The sequence below is a fragment of the Nothoprocta perdicaria genome, unplaced genomic scaffold (genome assembly GCF_003342845.1).
Source record: "Nothoprocta perdicaria isolate Ctin4 unplaced genomic scaffold, notPer1 scaffold_79, whole genome shotgun sequence".
NCBI lineage: Eukaryota > Metazoa > Chordata > Aves > Tinamiformes > Tinamidae > Nothoprocta > Nothoprocta perdicaria.
Genome location: NW_020456076.1, coordinates 2507714 through 2528168, shown reverse-complemented (window position 1 = coordinate 2528168; position 20455 = coordinate 2507714). Strand labels below are relative to the sequence as shown.

The 20455-nt window shown below is 36.3% G+C and overlaps 1 protein-coding gene across 1 annotated transcript in view; it reads left to right on the top strand.

Annotated features, from left to right (window-relative positions):
• Nucleotides 1–20228, top strand: part of KCND2 (potassium voltage-gated channel subfamily D member 2) — a 265629-nt gene extending 245401 nt beyond the window's left edge. Inside the window, exons 3-7 of the mRNA XM_026051670.1 lie at nt 2687–2849; nt 10445–10543; nt 12091–12186; nt 16583–16830; nt 18585–20228. Coding sequence (XP_025907455.1) covers nt 2687–2849; nt 10445–10543; nt 12091–12186; nt 16583–16830; nt 18585–18762 — 784 coding nt within the window. The 3' untranslated portion in view covers nt 18763–20228. The remainder of the gene's footprint in view (nt 1–2686; nt 2850–10444; nt 10544–12090; nt 12187–16582; nt 16831–18584) is intronic.
• Nucleotides 20229–20455: the final 227 nt, after the last annotated feature.

Genomic DNA, 20455 nt, shown 5'->3' with positions numbered 1-20455 from the left:
AAGCAATAAAAAAAATACAAAATATCCACCTGTCACTTTGCACAGAAAAACATTGATAAAGTCTTCATATACTAAACAACCCTGTTTTTTTAGTTTTTTTTCCATAACACTGGAATACTGTGAAAATATATTTCCTTATTTCACTAGGTAGATCCAAATTCATACATACTGAAACATTAAAGATGTATCAGTTAATAGTTCCTATCATCACTTTTAAAACATCAGTCTGCGGTAGATGCATATAATTACAGTGCTGCATTGTCAACAGGATGAACTATATCCCCGAGCAACTTTGCAGCAAATTAATTAGAGTCAGAAATGTATGGTCTACAGTAGCCATTGATGACAATTCGAGCTTATATGGATTCATCAATTTTGCATTTGAAGCGATAATTTTAGGTACATAAGTATAGGTTTAGGACTCTAATACAAGAAATCTATTCTAGTAGTGATGGTTTGCATAAATATTACATTAGGTTCTAGTAGTATCAGGTGCGTTTAAATATTTAGACTTTTAAATGGCTGACTGATGATATATTTTGCTTTCAGTTTAAGAAAATGCTCAGATCATATCAGAACAGACTACGTAGAGTAGTAACTATTAATATAAAACAATAACAGCTACTGGAGATTTGATCCTAGGACTTATCCTACCCTAAGCAAGAATCGTGTCACCCAGTACACCACCTAACGGTGTACACAGCAAAGTTGTCACTTCCAGCAAGCCAGCCACACGCTCTTCTCCTTGTCCTTCCCCAAGCCTATTCCCAGTGCTACGTTTGCCTCTTGGCCTGAAACCTGAGAGGTTATGCAGGTGTTGAGAGTGCCATACATCAAAGGAATCTTGAAAAGTTATTTATGTATTTCCCTGCCCAAAGGAAGAACATTTGGGCGTGAGCCGTTCCCAACAGATTCTAGTCAGCTCTGTTTTAAGGAAGCAACAAAAATACCTAGGTGGTGAAGTGCAAATGTTAATATGATGGCAAGTATGAATTCTAGTATTCTTCCAATTTTACACATCCTGTAATTGAGATGACCTATATTATATTTTATGAGATTAATTTTATCTTATAATGTATATTTATCCATTGCTGCATGTCAAAGAAATCAGCAATTAATAGTATTTGAATTTTGAATTAGTGGGGGATTTTTCTGTTGCAAATATTGATGTAATTTTTCCATTAATATTTTGCACTTGGATATGCCTTGTAAAGCAACTAAACATGCGGGGTTTCTTGGTTGTTTTGATTTTTTTCTAATATAATCTTGGTCAATGCTACAAGATTTGACCATCTTTATTATTTCTACCTGGATTATCACATTTTGAATCTTGCCATTAAACAACTAGCTCTTATCTTACAAAACTCAAACAATCCATCTTCCTGTTCATATAGGCTGATGTCTCATTGCTAGAAGTTGTCTAACTCCTTATAGTTTTTCAGTAGTCTGATACGCTTTTCTCTTTAGTTCTCTTCCTAGAGATCAAGTTGCAGAATACGTGCTTTAAATATGCTGCCAATCTTCTCTACTGTCTTTCTAATTCCTACTGAATAGACATGTTTTATTTTCATGATATCACTTTCTAAATGCTGCAGTTTTATTCCTTACCTTATCTTATCTTAAACAGCTTGTAAATTCTCTGCAGTTGAGAATGTGTCATCATAAAATGGTTTGTAAATTCTTGAAATAGAGATTGTGTCATCTCTCTGTTCACAAGCATGCTGGATACTACATGATACACCAATGTTTAATAATAACTTAAAATCCATTGAAGTTAAAAACAGAAAGGTACTTGAAGGAATTTAAGGTTTTATTAAATTCTGTAGTATGTAATTACAAACTTGTCCTATAGAGTATGACAGTCTATAGACTGCAGAACAGATAAACTATCATCGGAATGTCTCTATATGCTACTCAGCATCACAGTGTTCCTACTAGCTTTAAAAACCAATATTCAACATCATAAAAAGGTAGTAAATTCAAGCTCCGGTAATTCTGAATACTGACAGGATTTGTAGATAGAATTTTTTTGGTTGCTTACTTGGGTCTTTAGTTTGAGTCAGTCATAGAAAAGTTGTTTGGAAAGGATTGCATGAATTCAGCTACTTTGGCTTCCCACTCAAAGATGGACTACGAACAACACTACACCAGGTTAACCATGTCTAGCCAAGTCTTGAAAATCTCTAAGGATAGAAAGCCCACTCTTTCTTACTCCTGTTCCAACAATGTGCTACTTTCCTAAATTAAAGTACTATATCTCACTAAAGTGTGAAGGAATAGATAATTCAGCTTGACATTTAACTTAGCAAGTGGTCTCTCTAGGATCTTACTAGAGTCAATGAAAAGTGCTGAGATCTTCTAAGGAGCAAAAGATCATGGGCTTTTTTTCATTAGTACATTTCCTGTTTACATTAGTACAGTCTCTGTTTCTCTGCCTGAGAAGACTAGGGCAGGTAAAAAAAAAGACACAAAGTCTGGTGGATGGAATAGCCATCATCAGCTTGAAACCAAAAATCTGTTGGTACACAGCACTGGGCATGCAGTATATGTGTGCACATGTGTATAAGGTATTATGTATAAGCATAAAGGATTATTTGCAAGACAAGTTTATGTAATTAGTTCAACTTGAAATTCCACACTTCAGAAGAGTTCTATATTATCTAACATTCTGTTTCCTTTAACTCAGGTATGGTGACATGGTGCCGAAGACAATAGCTGGCAAGATTTTTGGTTCAATATGCTCCCTGAGTGGGGTCTTGGTCATTGCTTTGCCGGTTCCTGTAATTGTCTCCAACTTCAGCCGTATCTACCACCAGAACCAACGAGCAGACAAGCGCAGGGCACAAAAGGTGAACTGCTAGCTCTCTCTTCCTCTTGTGTTGTTGAGCAATAGATAAAAGATAATATTTTAGATGTTGTGTGTCCTGAAATTGCATATTTTTTAACAGGACTGTTATATGCATATGCTACCCGCCTAGTATCAGCTTCAGATGCAAATATTATAATGTTGTAATGAAGAAAATGGTTCCTTTTTCTTTTAACTCAAAATACACACCTCCATGATGATGGTACTTCATTGTACAGTCAAACTAGATCCAGCATTTTAAGACAATAGTTGCAGTCCAACCTACTAAAGATATTTTCTGTATTTTTTTTGGTCACAACCTACTAAAGATATTTTCTGTATTTTTTTTGGTCAGAATTTCTTTCCTCCAGAGCTTTCTGAGGGAAAACAAAATCTAATCATTATTTCTGATGTCTGGCTGAACTGTTTGTTTCACTTATCCATGTGTTTAACTCACAGATTTAGGCTCTTGGGGATCTGATTATGAGGAACCTTGTTTCCTCACCTCAGCTTTGATTAAAATACTTCAGAAAAAGAGCTTAACCAGAAAAAGACAAAAGCAAAAGTCTGTTTCTTTGACTTTCTGAATATCTCACTAGGAAGATACCAACAAGCCCTGTGGCAATGTACCTTTCCTTCCTGCCCGATCTGGGCAAGGCGAGAAGAACTATTTCACAGAAAAGATGCATCCAATTGTCATCAGTCACCTTTATTTTCATATCATGGCCAATATACCCACCACTGTCCACTTCTTCCAACCCTCTGGTGGGAAGCAAGTCAGATGATAACGCCTGAACCCCTGACAATGGTGGCAGCTGGAAGACTTGGGATATAGCAGACATTACCAGGGTCAAGATATCATGCCACTTTCATGCCACTTTTTTTTTTTTTTTTTTTTTTTTTTTTTGTGGTTCCATAACCTCCCTTTACCATTAGGGTAATTTTGATTCTGTCTATACTCCAGAAATTGTTCATCCCTCTGTGAGTTCACCTCTCTCCAGCTATGAGCAGGCTATGACTGTGGAAGAAACAGGCAAGGAGCACACAACTCACTACAGGCTGTGTCTGCCTCCTACAGACAAAAGCACCTGTATTAGATGTGCAAAATGATTGTGTTTTTCTTTCTGGCCACCTTTTTGATCAGATTCCTCCATAGAGAGAAAGATTAAAAAAAAAAAAAAAAAAAGGACAGAATGAAACCATTCCTGGAGCATTTCAGAATCAGGTATTCCTGATACATGGCCTGATATATGGCCAAGAAATTCAGATATATGGCCAAGAAATTCAGAAATAAGCCTGAATTGAAGATATTGTATTCTCACCCACAAGACAGCCACATCTTGGAAGAATGCCGACAGATGAGAAAAGTGACCACAACAGAAATCACTGGTATCGCAGAAATGCAATGTCCTCCTTGTTGCAGACACACAGAATTCTAATGTCAAATACAGGTTGCTTCAATGACACAGATATCATATCTTACTTATCCATTAGTCCCACATACCCTTTTGCATTTTATTTTGTCCTATGTGTTAGCAGTTAACTAGTTCTAGATGAATTTTCCTGCTTCCTGCAACTGGAAAATTCAGAAAATGCACTACCTTTATACTGCATTGGTTTGTACAGAACTTTTTCAATTCTATTTATGTAATCACAGCAGAGAATGAAAGAATAGCATCCATCAGAGACAACACAGTGCTTCATTACAGTGCCTCCGAGTACTATGCCAGTCATGGATAATGGATCTGTTTGATCCCAGGAATCAATGTGTCTGAGCTTTTATAATAACTGGAAAGAAGGGAACCAGCCTTGCTACATGTTGTAAAATCGTATTTTATAAGTCTTGTTTGCACTTCCAGTTAGAACAAGATGGCCACTAAAAATACCTTGCAAAAATTAGATTAGTAGATTGTCTCATAGTCTTCCTGTATAAAACTGACTGAGCTAATAACTGACTTTTGCTGATCCCAAAACACTGAGCTCGTTGTATGTTACCAACTGGAATATGAAGTGATGAAGTCAGTCTTACAAGGTGTCTTTTTCTCTGTTTCTCAGAGAAACGCACAGTTAGGATGAAAGACAACCGTGTTTGTGCTTGGAGAAAATGACTTTGAGTTCTGCTTAACCTATCACTGCATGTGTCTGCTCCATAGATATCTCCTATTGCAATATTAATTTTCTATCTCAATCTAAAATGAGTTACAGGATGAAGTAATCAGAAGTGAAGTGATTAGGTCTGATGAACTTAGAAAAAAAGTCAATGAAAAGAACTTCTTGGCTACTGCTCAGTCTGGATTTAGCAATATGTAGCTGTACAGCTGTGTAAGAATATTCAAGCAAAAAGATCAAATTCTTCAAGTTCTAAGTTCCTACCTCTTTGAAGACAATACTCAAAAGACAGAGAAGAGATTTTTATTTGTAATACATCTCATTTTGAGTGTGTTTTAGAAGATGGCCCTGCTTCCAATCATGGAAGTGCATTGCTATAAAAGGAATACTGTAATAGATCTGTGGACATCAACATAAAGAACAATCAGCTGTGCTTATTTTATCAGTCAATAAGGGAAAAGGATTTGACCTACTCTGTCAATAAATAAATCACCCCAAGTCGACATGGAAATTAACATTCATGGAAGAATTAGATAGTAGTAAAAGAAGTAGATATATCACAACTGAGAGGACTATTTGGAAGAATCCTGTTTCCAGAGCTTTCCTCAGCTAGTCAGCTGGGTAGCTACATACATACATACACAGCTTCTTACATAATACCCACCTGAACTGGGTTTTTCTGATCACAGAATAGCACCATGGATGCAGAGCCCCATCCCAAGTACTGCAATACTTTTGACACGATACTCTTGTACCTGAATGGAGCATCACTTGCTGGTTTTACTCCATGTTTTCCATGCAGTTTTTTTTTTTCTGCATATTTTGGAGGCAGGACTCTTCTATCCTCTTAACCAAGAAATGTTACACACAGATCCATTTCTCCATTATCGTTCATTTCCTGATCACTGGAGAACCCTTATTTTCCGTTGTCCAAGCACTGACTCCCTAGAATGAGTTTTCATGGTGCCTCAGCAGAACATACAAACAACTATCAGCTGTAAAAGCTGACTTTTTTTCTATACATATTTTCTATATTGGTAAAAGATCATAATCACATGAAAGACTGATTTTATGCATTATGTCCCTAAGAATGATTGAGCTCTGTTTTTTGGGGGGATTTTTTTTTTCTGGTTGGAGGGGAAAGATGTGTTTTGTTTTGTTTTACTTACTGATTGTACTTGAGGTATTTGTGAGGTTATATTTAAACTAAACAGGACATTAAGCTCATCTGGGCTGCAGAAACGTAACTAACAGAACTTACCCAAGATTTTTGAATGCAACACAAAAGCATATAAAGCTTATTTTTACAAAGCAATGATGTGAGTATATTGTGAAAAAGGCAATAAGAATTCCAAATACATTAATGTACAAAGCAACCAGCACTTTCTTTCTACTGCAAATCGGCATATTATAAATTATTGTCAGCTAAATTAAATTATTTACAATTACTGAAAATTAGCAGAACAAAGCCTGAAATGTAGAAGTGATTCTTCATTTGAAAGTAAACATATAGGATGAACTTATGAAAGACCAAAGAAAACCAATTTGCCAATGTAAGCTCAATGCGACTTATATTCACACCATTTTGTCTATGGCTCTAAGAGTCACCCAAAGACTGTGAAAGACTTTTTATTTTTTATTTTAACAAGATCACAAAAACGATCAGCAAACATCAGGTAAGTAAATAGCAGGTTTTCAGTGTCATCTGAAGGCAGTTACTAGTCTGGGGAGGAGCAGCAGAAAGGAACTATCAGAGGCTACTTGTTACCAAACCATAGGGGCAAGCTTCTTACATAACAAAGCGAAGAGAAGCTCCTAACAAAATTGATTCCTGGAAGCTCGCTAAGCTTTACCTTGAGATGAAGAAACCTCTTTCTCACCACAGCTAGACTGCTGAAGGGATCTTGAGTGTTCAAAGTTAGAAAGGCGCTTCTGTTTGTGTGTGTTTGTATATTTGTTGCTATTTAAAACATTGTTAATGAATGTGAATAAATGTTTTTCTTTTTATATCTGATAGAGCTAGTAGTTGCTGATCAACAGTGGTTTCCCTTTTTAAGGTTTTTGTCATAATCTAACATGAATATGAGTGTTTTTTGGGTTGCCACAACCTGCTGTCTTAGACAAGACCCCACCTCTAACTTGAATTTGAAGTTTGACTCTAACTTTGAAGTTAGAAAAAAAAAATAAAGCATTTGAAAGAGAAGTGCTGTGAAAATACAAGCAAGAATTTGAAACAATCTTTGATTTTTGAGATTTCAGATAGGATGTTCATACATGATCATTCCATTAGGATAACTAAAAGAACTTTATTTCAGACGTGTTTTTTTCCTAGAAGCAGTAAAAAAATACAGAAAACAAGATTTAACAAACATCCAATGGCCTAGAGTAAAGACGATAAACCACTAAAGAAGAATTTACCCTTTCTTCTTCTGCAGGATATCACACAAAAGGAGAAAGCTGGGACTTTGCAGTGTTTGAAAGGGGCAGTTATCATTCATCTCCTGTTGGACATGACAGAAAATGCAGTTCACAGACAAAAGAAAGACACTATTCTTGTGTAATCACAGTGCTTCTAATGCCTTCACATCATTTTTCTGCCCTTCATGGGAATTTAATCCCCAGTGTACAACCCTTAAAATCTTGTAGCTGACATAAGCTTTTAATGATTCCTTGATTGGAAATGTGGGGAGTTGCTGGACAACATACACTAAGACTTCAATTTAAACCAGGTAGAAGCACTAAAAAAAAAATTTATCACTGTAACAGAATTCACACTGTAACACTGTGAATAGTTCCAGTTTCTGAAGTATTTTCTGAAAGCTGAAGTATAAGCAGAGAAGCCACAATATCTAGTTCCTGTCTTAATAATAGATCTATTGTCCTCCCTTTGGTAAATGCTGTAAATTCGTGCCATCTTAATGAGTTCCAGCTAGAAAGATGTAAGCTATTAGTTTCCAGCTCACAAAAGCTTTCTAAGTCTCAGCAAATTCATATTCATAAAGCAATTTGAGATCTTTGTATGGAAAGTACAACTTAATATTATACTCTTATAGGACATCTATTAAGATAGTCTCATGAACTGATTTTTTTTGTATTTATTAAATTGAGCTGCCCTGTAATTATTACTTCTGCCATTAAAAGAGAAAATGAATATGAATTGCTAAAAGAAAAAGGCATAACTAATGTATGTAAAATGTTTGCTCATTAAATTTAATGCATTTCCCTACATAAAAGCACACTGAAAAGCATTAGAGCTAAAGAAATTTTTGTGACTGAAGTCAGTTATTTATGGGACTCTATATTGCCTCCTTCAACAGCATTTCTAAAGCATCTTGAGTTTCTAATGCTAATCAGAATTGCCAAGAGAGACTTTTAATATATTTATAAACATAACCCTGTGTACATATTTAATCTCATGACTGAATTCTGTAGTACTGTTATACTTTTCCCAACCTTCATCCCATCACACAGGAGATACATCTGTGGAGTTTCACATTGAATATAATGTGTTTTCTGCCACCCTTAGGGAATTTTTAATTTTGGTCCTGAGGACTTGGTTGTGACCATTCCATTGGTCTCAGATGCCTCCATCAAGGAGCCCTGACGAGCCTGGAGCTCAGAGCTGTAAATCATTTTCCAGCTCTGCAGGACTCCCCTTCTGCAGGCAGTGCACTGGGTAACTCACTGCAGGATGCAAGACTGCCTGGGTGCTCTCCAGCTGGGGGTCATCCGAAAGAAAGCCATGACTGAAAGAGTTATTTTTTCCCAATCCAGTCTCTATGGCCCCCACAAGAGTAGAGTGACAAAATGTGTGTCAGGGGAGCCGCAGTTGCTATTTCATTGGTAAGAGGAGGAAGGGAAAATGGGAATTTAGCTGCACAGCTGCATAGTGCAGGCGATATAAACAATATAGTTCAGTTCATTCTTTATCGCTATGATAGTTATTTTACCATTCCAGATGGGAAGGTTATGTATGCTAAGGAAGACAGGAAATCACAATTTTGTTCTAATATGGTTGATATAACAAAAGAAAAAAAAAAAAAAAGAGGCAACTCAAAAAACTCTCCTGAGCATCTTGACTTCACCAATGCAAACGTACAGTATTATCCTATCTTCTTTTGGAACAATTAAATGATAATAAATGCACAATATGTAACATAGGTCAGATTCTAGCTATTTTTGCTTTTTACTGTCGTGCCTTTCTTGGCTCATTGTTGAGGACACTCTTTTGCACTGTGAGTGCAAAGAAGCGTGGTGTTGAGTCATTCCTCATAGTCAGTTAATTATTAATCATCCCAGAGAGATTTGGTGGCTGCAGTAACCAGTCTGCTTCTTTCTGTGGTGAGTGCTCAGGGATTCTCAGTCATTCCATAGTGGCATTTAATGCCACAGAAACTGGGGAGTAGGGAGGAGAAATGTGTCCCCTTCATTTTCTGAAAATATCAGCTGAGTAACTATCAGATATAAGATCCTTATTATTATATCAACTCTTTCTTTTCCAAGTTTTTCACTTGTTTCTCCTTTTCTGCCTCAGTAGAAATCATTCAGCTCCAATTGCTGCTTTGCACTTGACCTTAAGAATGAAAAAGCTATTCCAGACTCTCTCGGATGTATAAGGAACAGCTAAAAAAGTTGTTAAACCAAGATGCCATTCTACAAGTCTTATACATTTTTGTTTTCCATAGTGTTTCTCTAAAGTAGAGAGGATTTCTTCCCCCTTCATATTCTACCATAATGTTGGCTTCTAACTGTTTTACAGAATTCAGGAATTAAAAACATCCTTCATTTACAATGCCTTGTCCTCTGAGATGGAAGCCACCTACGCAAACAAGAAACCTCACCTGAAAATTCTCTAATTTCATCACCATCTCTTTCAGCAACCTGATGCCTACATTCTCCAAAAACTGAAATTATTTTCAGATGTGATAGTTATGTGATCAGATATGACAAGTATTAAGACTGATTATGAAAGCAAACATGAAGAGGCAAAAAGGCCTTTAAAAGACCAGGTAGACATTCAGAATCTTAGAGAGAATCTGGTGTGCAAAGAGCTATCACATGCTCCCTTATACAAATATTCAGAGTGCTCTGAGAAACCTTGGAAGCTTGGAGAAGTTGAAAAGTCATATTTCTCTGATGCATTTTTCCTCTTTAGAGGGGTTATCACTGCAGGAGCAGTTGAGATGGAAGCCATGTTCCTGACTCATGAGGGACAACAGCACAATCGTGGCCATGTACAGAAAAGAGGCGCTTCCATGCTGAGCTGTAATCCTCTCTCCAAAATTCTGAATAAAAAAATTCAGTGCTCCTTTTATTTTACATGGAAAAATAATTATGTTTTGCTCCACCTAGAGGACGATATAATCCATCCTGTCCCTTCAGTGATTATGTCATTGGTATTTGTAGGCAGCTGATTTCATTTAGCCATTACAGATGAGCAGCATAATGCAGACATCAGTGACACTATTCCTTTTTGTCTCCTTTATGCAGAAAGCCAGACTTGCCCGAATCCGTGCAGCAAAGAGTGGGAGTGCTAATGCCTACATGCAGAGCAAGCGAAATGGCTTACTGAGCAACCAGTTGCAGCAGGTAATATTGTTATATAATCCACTTGCACAGTAACAGTTTAATAATAGTCCAGCAGTAGTTTATTCTATTTATCATCAGGACAAGTTAACTTGGGTCTTTAGACAATGTTACCTACAGATGTAGATTAAGGAAGAATGAATTGGACAATTATTATTATTATTATTATTATTATTAAAGGAAGCTTATGCATATTGATGGTGGAATATTGAAAAAATGAGGGAAGTAGATAAAGAAAAATGCTGGATTTAAATGTAACCCACATTATTAGGAGAAGATCCTATGACAGACTTCACTAAGACAGGATGCAATGTTTACATCTTAGGGACATAAGCAGTATTCATCTCATTTGGCTTAGGGCAGCTAAAACGTGGGTGACAGAGTCTGCATATCCTCCTCCCCTCATCTATGAGCGGAAAAGATAACTCCAGAGCATCATCCCATGAGAAGACAGTGCAGAGCAAAATGCTCCCTGGAAGGAACCTGTTTCTCTCTGAAGAGAATCTCAATGTTTAGTTCAAACATGGGTGTCTATTTCAGAGATATCGAATGTCACCCAGGCACCTTCCCCTAATGGGGAGCCCCAGATGCAGATTTGGAAGCTTGAGCCTGGGAATGGGATCCCCAACAACTCCACAGCTCCATAGGATGCCTGGGGACAGCGTTGTGCCCACTCAGAGAGAAGCAGGAGGAAGACTGAAGACTGTTTCTTAATCCCTCCACTTCATATGATTTAGGCAGTTTGCGAAGGAATACAGGGAGGCTTCCATTTCTCAATTTCCCTTCTGTTTAAAAAGTGCTAAAAATCTCAATGCATAGCCAGAAGGGGAAGAAGTAGCTGCCCAGTTTTTCATGAAAGCCTGTCCAACTGAAGAGATACCAAATAGCTTAATTGCCATGCAGATTTCAAACATCCTAATGTTGAATTGTAATCTTCCCTATTTTGCCACTTTCTTCTTTATTTAGTTTGCTGCTTTCCATTGAACAATTATGAAAGTGATTAACAAACAGTGGAGGCTTTCTACTTAATTCTTCATTCTGTGTCAGTAACATCTGCTCTACACTTTCCGAACTCAGCAGATTGGGATCACTGACATGAATTTTTGTGTAAGCAGCAATACCACAAATTCTTCAGCACTGTGAAATGATCCCAGGAGGGCAACTATGTTTAATTTCCTTCAAATGAGGCACATTCTCAGGAAAAAAAAGCATCTTCCTGTCACTTATATTTATGATAACTTAAAGTATGCATTGATTCAACATTCAAAGCTTGTGTGATGATTGCACACGTGAATTGTGTTAATGTGTCTATACACAGAAGACCCAGGAAGGAAACATCTAAAAGGAGTTCAAGGGAAGGACAGAAAATATTTTGATTAAAAAATGAACAAGCAAAAGAGTGATTATATCCAAACTAATTGGGGTTATACCATGTAGATGAAGCATTGCAGTTATGCTACAGTATACAATCCAGATTAGTTCTGATCAAATATTTGGATAAGAGCCCTCTTGTTCAGAAATGAGAATAATACAGTTCTATGTATTAACAGTCCTCCAGTGAAGAAGAACAGGCCTTTGTTAGCAAATCTGGCTCTTCCTTTGAAACACAGCACCACCACCTGCTTCACTGCCTGGAAAAAACCACGGTAAGAAAATGGAATTTATGGGAAAAGATTTCTAAATAAGTCTAATTCTGAATGCTTTTAGTGTTTATTCTAATTTATAAACTTTCACATGACAGACATTAGCTAGAAAGAAAGGCTATTTTAACTTATTTTAAAACATTATATGTAATGCATGTAAATACCAGACAGAGATCCCGGATGAGAGCCTCATTTAGGGTAAAAAATACTGTCATCAGTGAAATGACATGAGTATAGCCCAGCTGCAGATGTGACCTTCAGTATGGTATTTCGTATGCTAGATAATATATCTTTTGCATTTTTTCTGCAGTACAGTTTATAGGCACAATTTGTAGTCCTCACACATCCAAAACCTTGCAGTCAAAGCAATCTTTAGCCTGAGCAAATAGTGGGAAAATTTGTATAGAGGTAGGTGCTGCCTTTATAGAGAAGGAAGTGTTAACCATAACATGAGCATGATTCTGACTGAAGTGACTGCGAGAGAGGATCCCTGGGCATCTTATTTGGAAACTTCAACCGCTTAATCCAGATGCAGATGCAAAGCTTCGAAGTCCTTTAACTTCGGTTTAGACGTTGGCACATCTGTAGAAGTCAACGATGTAATTTATAGCATCCCAAATATATGTATCTAGATCTGAAACTACCTATTAACCGAAAGGACTTCTTATCATGTGCTCTCTTGTCTTTTGCCTTAGTAAACACCTGGGTAACCACATAGCTATGAAAGATAGTAAATTACAGCAAAGTTATGATTCAGAAATAATTAAAATGCTGTGTTTACCAGTATAATTTTGGACAGATAATGTCACTACAATAACGCTAATGATCCCTAATTTTACACTTTTTACTCTTTTATCATTCCCTAAGGAAGGTACAAGCTTAGAGACTAGTTAGATTAAATTTAATTTTTATAGATTTAGGAAATGTGTATGCTAAAATTAAATCCATTTTTTAATATTTTTGAGGAATTATTTTGCCATTAAGAATATATCCTCTGTTTGTCAGCATCCATTAAGCTGCCATTTACAAATTTACATGTAGTTTTATAGGTTCCAGATGCATCTAAAAATTGGCCATCAACAAGCACTTTGCCACTGAAAATTCTTGACAAATGGTATAAAACCTTGATGTCAAATTAGTAGGTGCTGAACATCTGGATTATGAGACATCAGCATAATTTTGTCCATTTTTATGCATAAAGAATTACTGAAACAAAGTGAAACAAAACAAAGCGAAACAAAACAAAACAAACAAAAAGGAACCAAAAAATTAAAGCAGGGTTTCTCAACTCTGGATCTTATGTAACTGATCAATCTGATCAGATACAAACACCTACAATAAAATTCTCCTATCCATCCCCTAATACTCATGGCAGTTCCAGAACTGTGCAATAGGGAGTAAATTATTTTATTCTCAGAGGCCAAATCAAAGGTTTCAGTTACTTCATGGCTTCCTTCCTCAGTTCTACCCCAACACCCTCTCAATTCCTCCTTGAAACCATCATTTAAAGACATGCTGAGATATCCATAAAAGATTTTTTTAAATGCATCTCAGTAAAAAAATCTGCTCTGAAACTTCTCTTTTGTTTTTGAGTTCTTCTTGCTATGTTGTTTTACCTTTATATTCAGGTTTTAGATTTTCACTAAAAAACGTAGTAATACTTCTGTAATATATAATAGAGGTCATTGCAGAAGCCTTACTGCTGCTGCTTGAAAAGATGAAAAGATTTCCTCCTCACAGACAGTACTAAATTAAAATACAGTGTAGGTATATGTATAATTTACTATTTTCATTTTGACAGCACTTGCTTTTAAGCAAAATGGCCCAGTTGCTATGTCATTTAGATACTGACGTGTCATCTCACAGAAACTTATGTTTCCTTCATGCTGACTTTTGGAATATTCATTTGTGATCTAATGTGCTGCAGCACAAAATGTCTTGCTTCCTATTCACAGTATAATGTAGCTCCTTTGTCAAGATTCAGGCTGGGCATTTTATGAATATTTTTGAAACTTTCTGTACTAGAACTGGTAATAACAATTTGCCTGAAATTGTTCCACAGTTGATTACAAACTTACTTTAAAACTCAGTAGGGTTTTAAAGTCAGCATAGTTCTTTTCGAACTCTCTTTGGAATCATAAAAAGAAATTAGTCATTTGGTGGGAGCTGAATTCAAACTTAAAACTTTCAAATTTCTTCTACTGATAGTAGTGGAATATGAAAAGCTTTTCTTTTTCTCTTTTTCAACCAGTCTTGTTTTAATGACCAAAGGAAAAAAAAAACCTTCTATCCTAAATTTGCATATAATCTACATTCTGTTTTTCTTGGCTATTAAGTCCTGCATCTGGTACTGATGGCCATACAACACAAGAACACAAAAATGTATATAGGGACGCCAAGCTGTGTATTGACTACTGCCTGCTCAGATCATCAATTCCAAATATTTAGGCAGAAATTAGGAAATTTGTGAGTCCCCAGCTTGTGGGATCTGGCAGTCCCACAGGTGATAGTTCCAACGATAGTAACATGAGCAATTCTTCCTTCCTTCCTCTTTTGAATTATCACTTTGTGTGAGCATCAAGAGTGTTTTTCATCTTGTCAAGTAGTTTAGTCTATAGGATAAGATGTCTTCTCTTCAAAACATGGTGTAGGTCACAGATGAAATTCTGTTAAAATTACATTAGCAATGAAAATAATTATGTCAAATTTATATTTTGTAAGATAATTTTAGCTGATACAAGAGATCAGTAAACACTATCCAAAATATTAATTTAAGCCACTATGTATTTCAAAATATTTCCAGGCTACACTCAAATTTCATTCAACAAACCTGTTTAATGGATGTTGCTAATTGAATTCATGTTGCTTGCTCCATAATAGTTTTAGGAAGCAAAAGAATTACTTTCAATCAGAAAACTAGTAGAGTTCTTGGCAAATACAATAGAATTTTTTGAGTATAACTGGAGGATAGCTATTTGGTCATCTTTTTCTCTGAAATTTATGTCCACTATGTGAACACATTTAGAATCTTGTTGTATGTCTGCCTTATAAATAGTGTATTTTCAAGCAAGCTCTTTCTTTTCATATCACTTGAAATCAGCATTCTTCAACGCTGCTCAGTTCCACACAAAATTGTCTGAGCAAAGAAGAATAAAAGAAATGAAAATAATGTCTATTTCATTTCATCTAAGTATTTCAATTTCTAGCAAACATTTGGCTATAATTGTTTACTTTGCTCACTGATTTGATATTTGCACCATAACTCTTATGGAAATTGTGAGTGTGCACATACAGTGACTGCTTAACAGCTGCGTGACCTTTCCATTAGCAAACCATTCTTTAGGTGAGAAAACTAGTTTCCCATATTCTAATATGTGAGAATGCAGCAGGCATTGAAGTGAATGCAGAAAACTTGAAATGAACAAGCTTGCAAAGACTGTAAAATAGCCTGCAGCATGTTACTTGAACCATTCTCAGACTATGCACACCAATTCCAAGAGAAACTGGGGAGATATTTAAAAAGGAGGCTTTCTTAAATAATACATAAATATTTTAGCTTGCTGGACATCTGAGTGGCTACTTTAAATAACTGTAAATATTCTTTATTTGTTAAAATAAAGTTAAAATAAACTTGCAATTGGCTGTAATGTTGATTCAGCTCTATGATAACCTGTAAGATTACTGTCTGTGCTAAATTTCAGCAAAGATTGCATGATGAAGAACATTTATTTGAATTAAAGGCTTTATTTTCTGTACATCTTTTGATATATTGATCTACTTTAATTATAAAATATATTAGGAACTTTGGGGAAGAATTTTAAATAACTGTTTCAGCTTCTCCTAATCTATTCAATTAAATCTTCTTCTTTTAAATAGAATAATATCTGACAGATACTATTTAAAATCCTAATTTCTAACATGTATTTCAAAAAAAAAGCTTCAGAAACTCATCTGAAAAATATACATGAACTTTATTTTATTATAGTTTAATATAGCAAAAGTTATTTATTTCCAAATGACATTTAGCACCTTTACATAAACCTAACTTACATTTTTACTCATAATTAGAATGTTATATTTCTTGGTTCTTTGTAAACTATACAGATATTCATAATGCAAGCTACATTATAATCATTTGATATTCTACAAAAGAATTTGGATTTTTTTTTCTATCTAGAGCTAGTAGTCAGAAAGGGTTTTTTTGCTGTGTTTACATTTTTACAGGTATTCAGCCCAAGCTAAGATGGGCTAAACACTATCTGCTTAAGACTAAGCTGTCTAACTTTCCCAGTGTTTTCAGCTGTGTCAGTTTAAGCCATTAAGTAACCGTTATTAATATATTCACTCTAATTATCTTTGTGTGTGTGCTCTGTCCCTGTGCTGGATTCCTCTGGACTAGAATCATGAGTTTGTGGATGAGCAAGTCTATGAAGAGAGCTGCATGGAGGTTGCCACAGTCAATAGACCCCCAAGCCACAGCCCCTCTCTCTCCTCTCAACAAGGCGTTACCAGCACCTGCTGCTCACGAAGACATAAAAAGACTTACCGCATCCCAAACACCACCCTCACTGGTAGCCGTCAAGGCAGCGTACAAGAGCTCAGCACCATCCAGATCCGATGCATGGAGAGAACACCTCTGTCCAACAGGTACTTTCTGTGCACTGGTACTCCCAGAGCTGACCCACCCCTGTTCGTTAGAGAAGAGATGTAGACATTTTGTGGCCTCCAGGGCTAGATGGTGAAGCAACAGGTCAAAGTAAAATAGTTGTCCAAAATGTACACTGGTACTGAAACATCCACTTGTAAACGTAATTTAATTTGATCCAAGTTTAATCCGATTTAAGAGAATCCTCTAGGTCTCTCCTTTGTTCTCTCCTCCCCACAAACTCCAGGGAATATTTGCAGGAAGAGCTTCTGGAGCTCTTAAATTAAACAGAGGCCCAACCACTACAGGCCACAATAAGCACATTATAAGAGAGAAGTAGAAAGCTATTCAATTCAGATGTACAAGATGAGAAAAGAGAAGCAAGTTGTGTCAGTGCCATTTCTATTATTTTGGTTCAGAAACAGAGACAGAAGTAGATTTCCTCATATTTTCACAGAAAAGGGAAACAGAACTAGACTCTCAGTCTTAAGTGCTGTTACATAGAAAAAGAATCTTCTATATGAAAATATGAAATAGATGGGAATAATATATTTCCTGGTTTGAAGAGTTATTAAAGAAGTCAAAAAAGTGCAGTTCAAGAGGCTGTAGTGACTGAACATCTTTGCACTCTCAGAAGCAAGCCTTTTGGCTTTCAGGTATACTGAGCGCCACCTCTGAAAACATAGCAAAGATCTCAGGAGACTCAGAAGTGTTTTCTATTGAAGTCAAATATGTCTTCATTAAAAAAAGAAGTGTTTTCAGCACTAGTTGCTATAGAGATTCAGTCTTGTGACATTTTGACTAGCTTACTGTGAATAATTATTAAGTTTGGATTTCACTTCCATGAGCGATCCAGCAGCTTGCAACTGCTGAAGTTTTTCTGCTGTTGTGCAATGGAACCACTGCAATCTATGTCTTGTGTTTCCAGGAAATATTATTTCTGGACCCACTGCTTTTGTACTAGAGGACTTCCTCACATCACACTTGCAATCACAGAGCACAAGCTTTAGGCTAAAAAAAAGCTAAAAAAGTAAAAACAAGCAAAAAAGCTGAAGCACAAAACACAAGACCCAACCTCATTTTGACAGAGCTTGACTTTTAGAAGTTGCTCATAATGCTGAGGCTTAATTCTCATAGAATTAAGACACAGCAAGTCCATGGGCACATTATTTAAACCTCAACCAATGCATACAACATTGGGTCTTACCGTTGGGGATGCACAACACACAAAGAGTTCTCAAGAAAAAAGTCATGGCGTAGAAGTCAATTGGAGAATGGGATTATCCCTCACTTTTTACACTTATCCCTCACTTTTTACACTTTTCTACGCAATATACCCCTTGACTATGGTAAGCTTAATTTCTACAGCGAGGAAATAAAATACCCCCACTGTTCAGAAACATTTACCTGGTGAGACCCTTTTAGAAATATTAAATGATTTTAGGAATACAAAATGATTTTAGAAATACTAAACTAAGCTCAGACCCTTTTAGAAATACTGCTGGAAGAAGGGACGGGGCTGTCCATAGACCAGACCACAGGACCATCTGCTGCAGGGGCACCTTGTGTGAGGGCTAGGGATTGCATAGGGGCCTGGTGACCACCAGGCCTTCGGGCTTGAGTAATGTCTGTGCCACTTGGCACTGGGCCCTCCAACATCACAGCGTGAAGATGACCAGCTGAGGTAGGGTGTGCTGAATCTGGCACGCTGTTGGTAATCCAGACTTTCTTCATGGATTTTTATTTCTTCCTCCAGCCGATCCAGCTTAAACGCCAAAGTGGAGGAGTGCGTTAAACTAAACTGTGAGCAACCTTACGTCACTACAGCAATAATTAGCATCCCGACACCTCCGGTTACCACACCTGAAGGAGATGATAGGCCAGAGTCTCCTGAGTACTCAGGAGGAAACATTGTCAGAGTATCTGCTTTATAAAATAAGGAATTATTTGTAAATCAGGAAAAAAAAAGAAAAAAAAAAGAAAACAAAAAGACCATTGCAAGTTGAGCTCTAGCAGTGAGCAAGGAGTTTGGAAGAAGGAAAGAGCTGTCAACGACAAGGCCCCCTCGACGTGTGCACCAGCAGCCACCCATCGAGAGGTGTAGGAGGAAAACACTTTGGTTTTCAGTGTTGTAGTGCGTTAACCCGAATGGAGTTTCTACACCCTGTTTGAACAGATGATGCAGTGGAAGCTTCTGTGACCGTTCTGACTTACTATATGAGCACAATGAAATGTCCCCATTGATGCTTCTTCTTATCATGAGAGCTCTTTTTAGAAAAAAAAAAAAAAAAAGAAAAAACACACACAACATAAAAAAATAGAAACAAATCTGTGTTCCTGCTGAATGCAAAACAAGAAACATTTTGATAACATTTTTTTTTTTCTGGTTAAAAACTGCAAACTTGTTGAGAAACTATGAAAAAAAAGAAAGAAAAATGCTCATATGAAAGAAGTTTGTACTGACTGAAAGAAATACAACCATAATGCATGCTGAAATTATTTGGAGCTGTGATCTCAGTTTATTTATGTTGTTTTTCAGATTAGGCATGATAAAATATTACTGTAGAAAGGGGCATTTCTGTGCACTTACAACATGCTGATTGTTAATGTTCCATGGTAGTTGTACAAATAACTTCCCTTTGAAAAATGCAGTATTTCTTACTCAAACACTCATTAGTGAACTGAAGGTGTTCAGTTAGTTCAATATTTATTATTGTTTTATCTTGCTTCCTAGGTACTGTTACAACTGCAATAAGTCATTGTACACCTGTTGTATCAGGAATCAGGATTTTTTCTTTTAAATAGATAATTTACACAAGTTCATCTGCACTATAAACTTATACTGGCAAACATTTAAATAATCTTATAGCCAAACTGTGCACCACAAATGTACTATTCAGTCATGTTCTTTTTGTCCACTGTCCTCTACTTCCATGACAGTACCCTGTCCATTCCAACATTGCTGCACTGTTTGGGATTTCAAGGTCACTGATGAATCAACACAGTCCATCATTCTCTAAACATGTTGCCTACTTTTGTACTTTCAGAACAGGCCTCTTGCCCTTGTGTACTGTAACTATACTATTTGAATTAAACTTCTTTTTTTTTCTTTCCCCCCACCTCCTTTGTCATTAACCAGCACTTATCTCCAGGCTTGCTTTGATTACATATTGCAGCATATTGGCTATGTTGGAAAACACTGAAAAACAATTGCTAAATTCTTCTTGTAAGTAGCAGTAAATTCACATCCTAAAACGTGAGAATCTGTATTAAGATACTTTCTTACCTAATAAGACTAATAATATAGTGGTTTGGGTCCAAAAGCTACAAGGGTATAACTGAGTTAAATTGCAATTTGCCTAAAAGACCAAGCCTAAAAACAGTAAAAAGGCTCTACACATTAAGGTTTTTCAGTTTCATTTTTGAGACGTTAATGTTAACAGAAAACTTTCTGATAAAAGTCGTATTTCTTTATGAACAGTAAAAAGATATAATGTAATGCTTCCTATATACATGAAATACATCATATAAACCAGATATACACGAAATATATGCATATCAATACATACATATATACGTCAAAACCACTGAATCAGAAATAACTGCATGTCTGCAAATAAAAATATG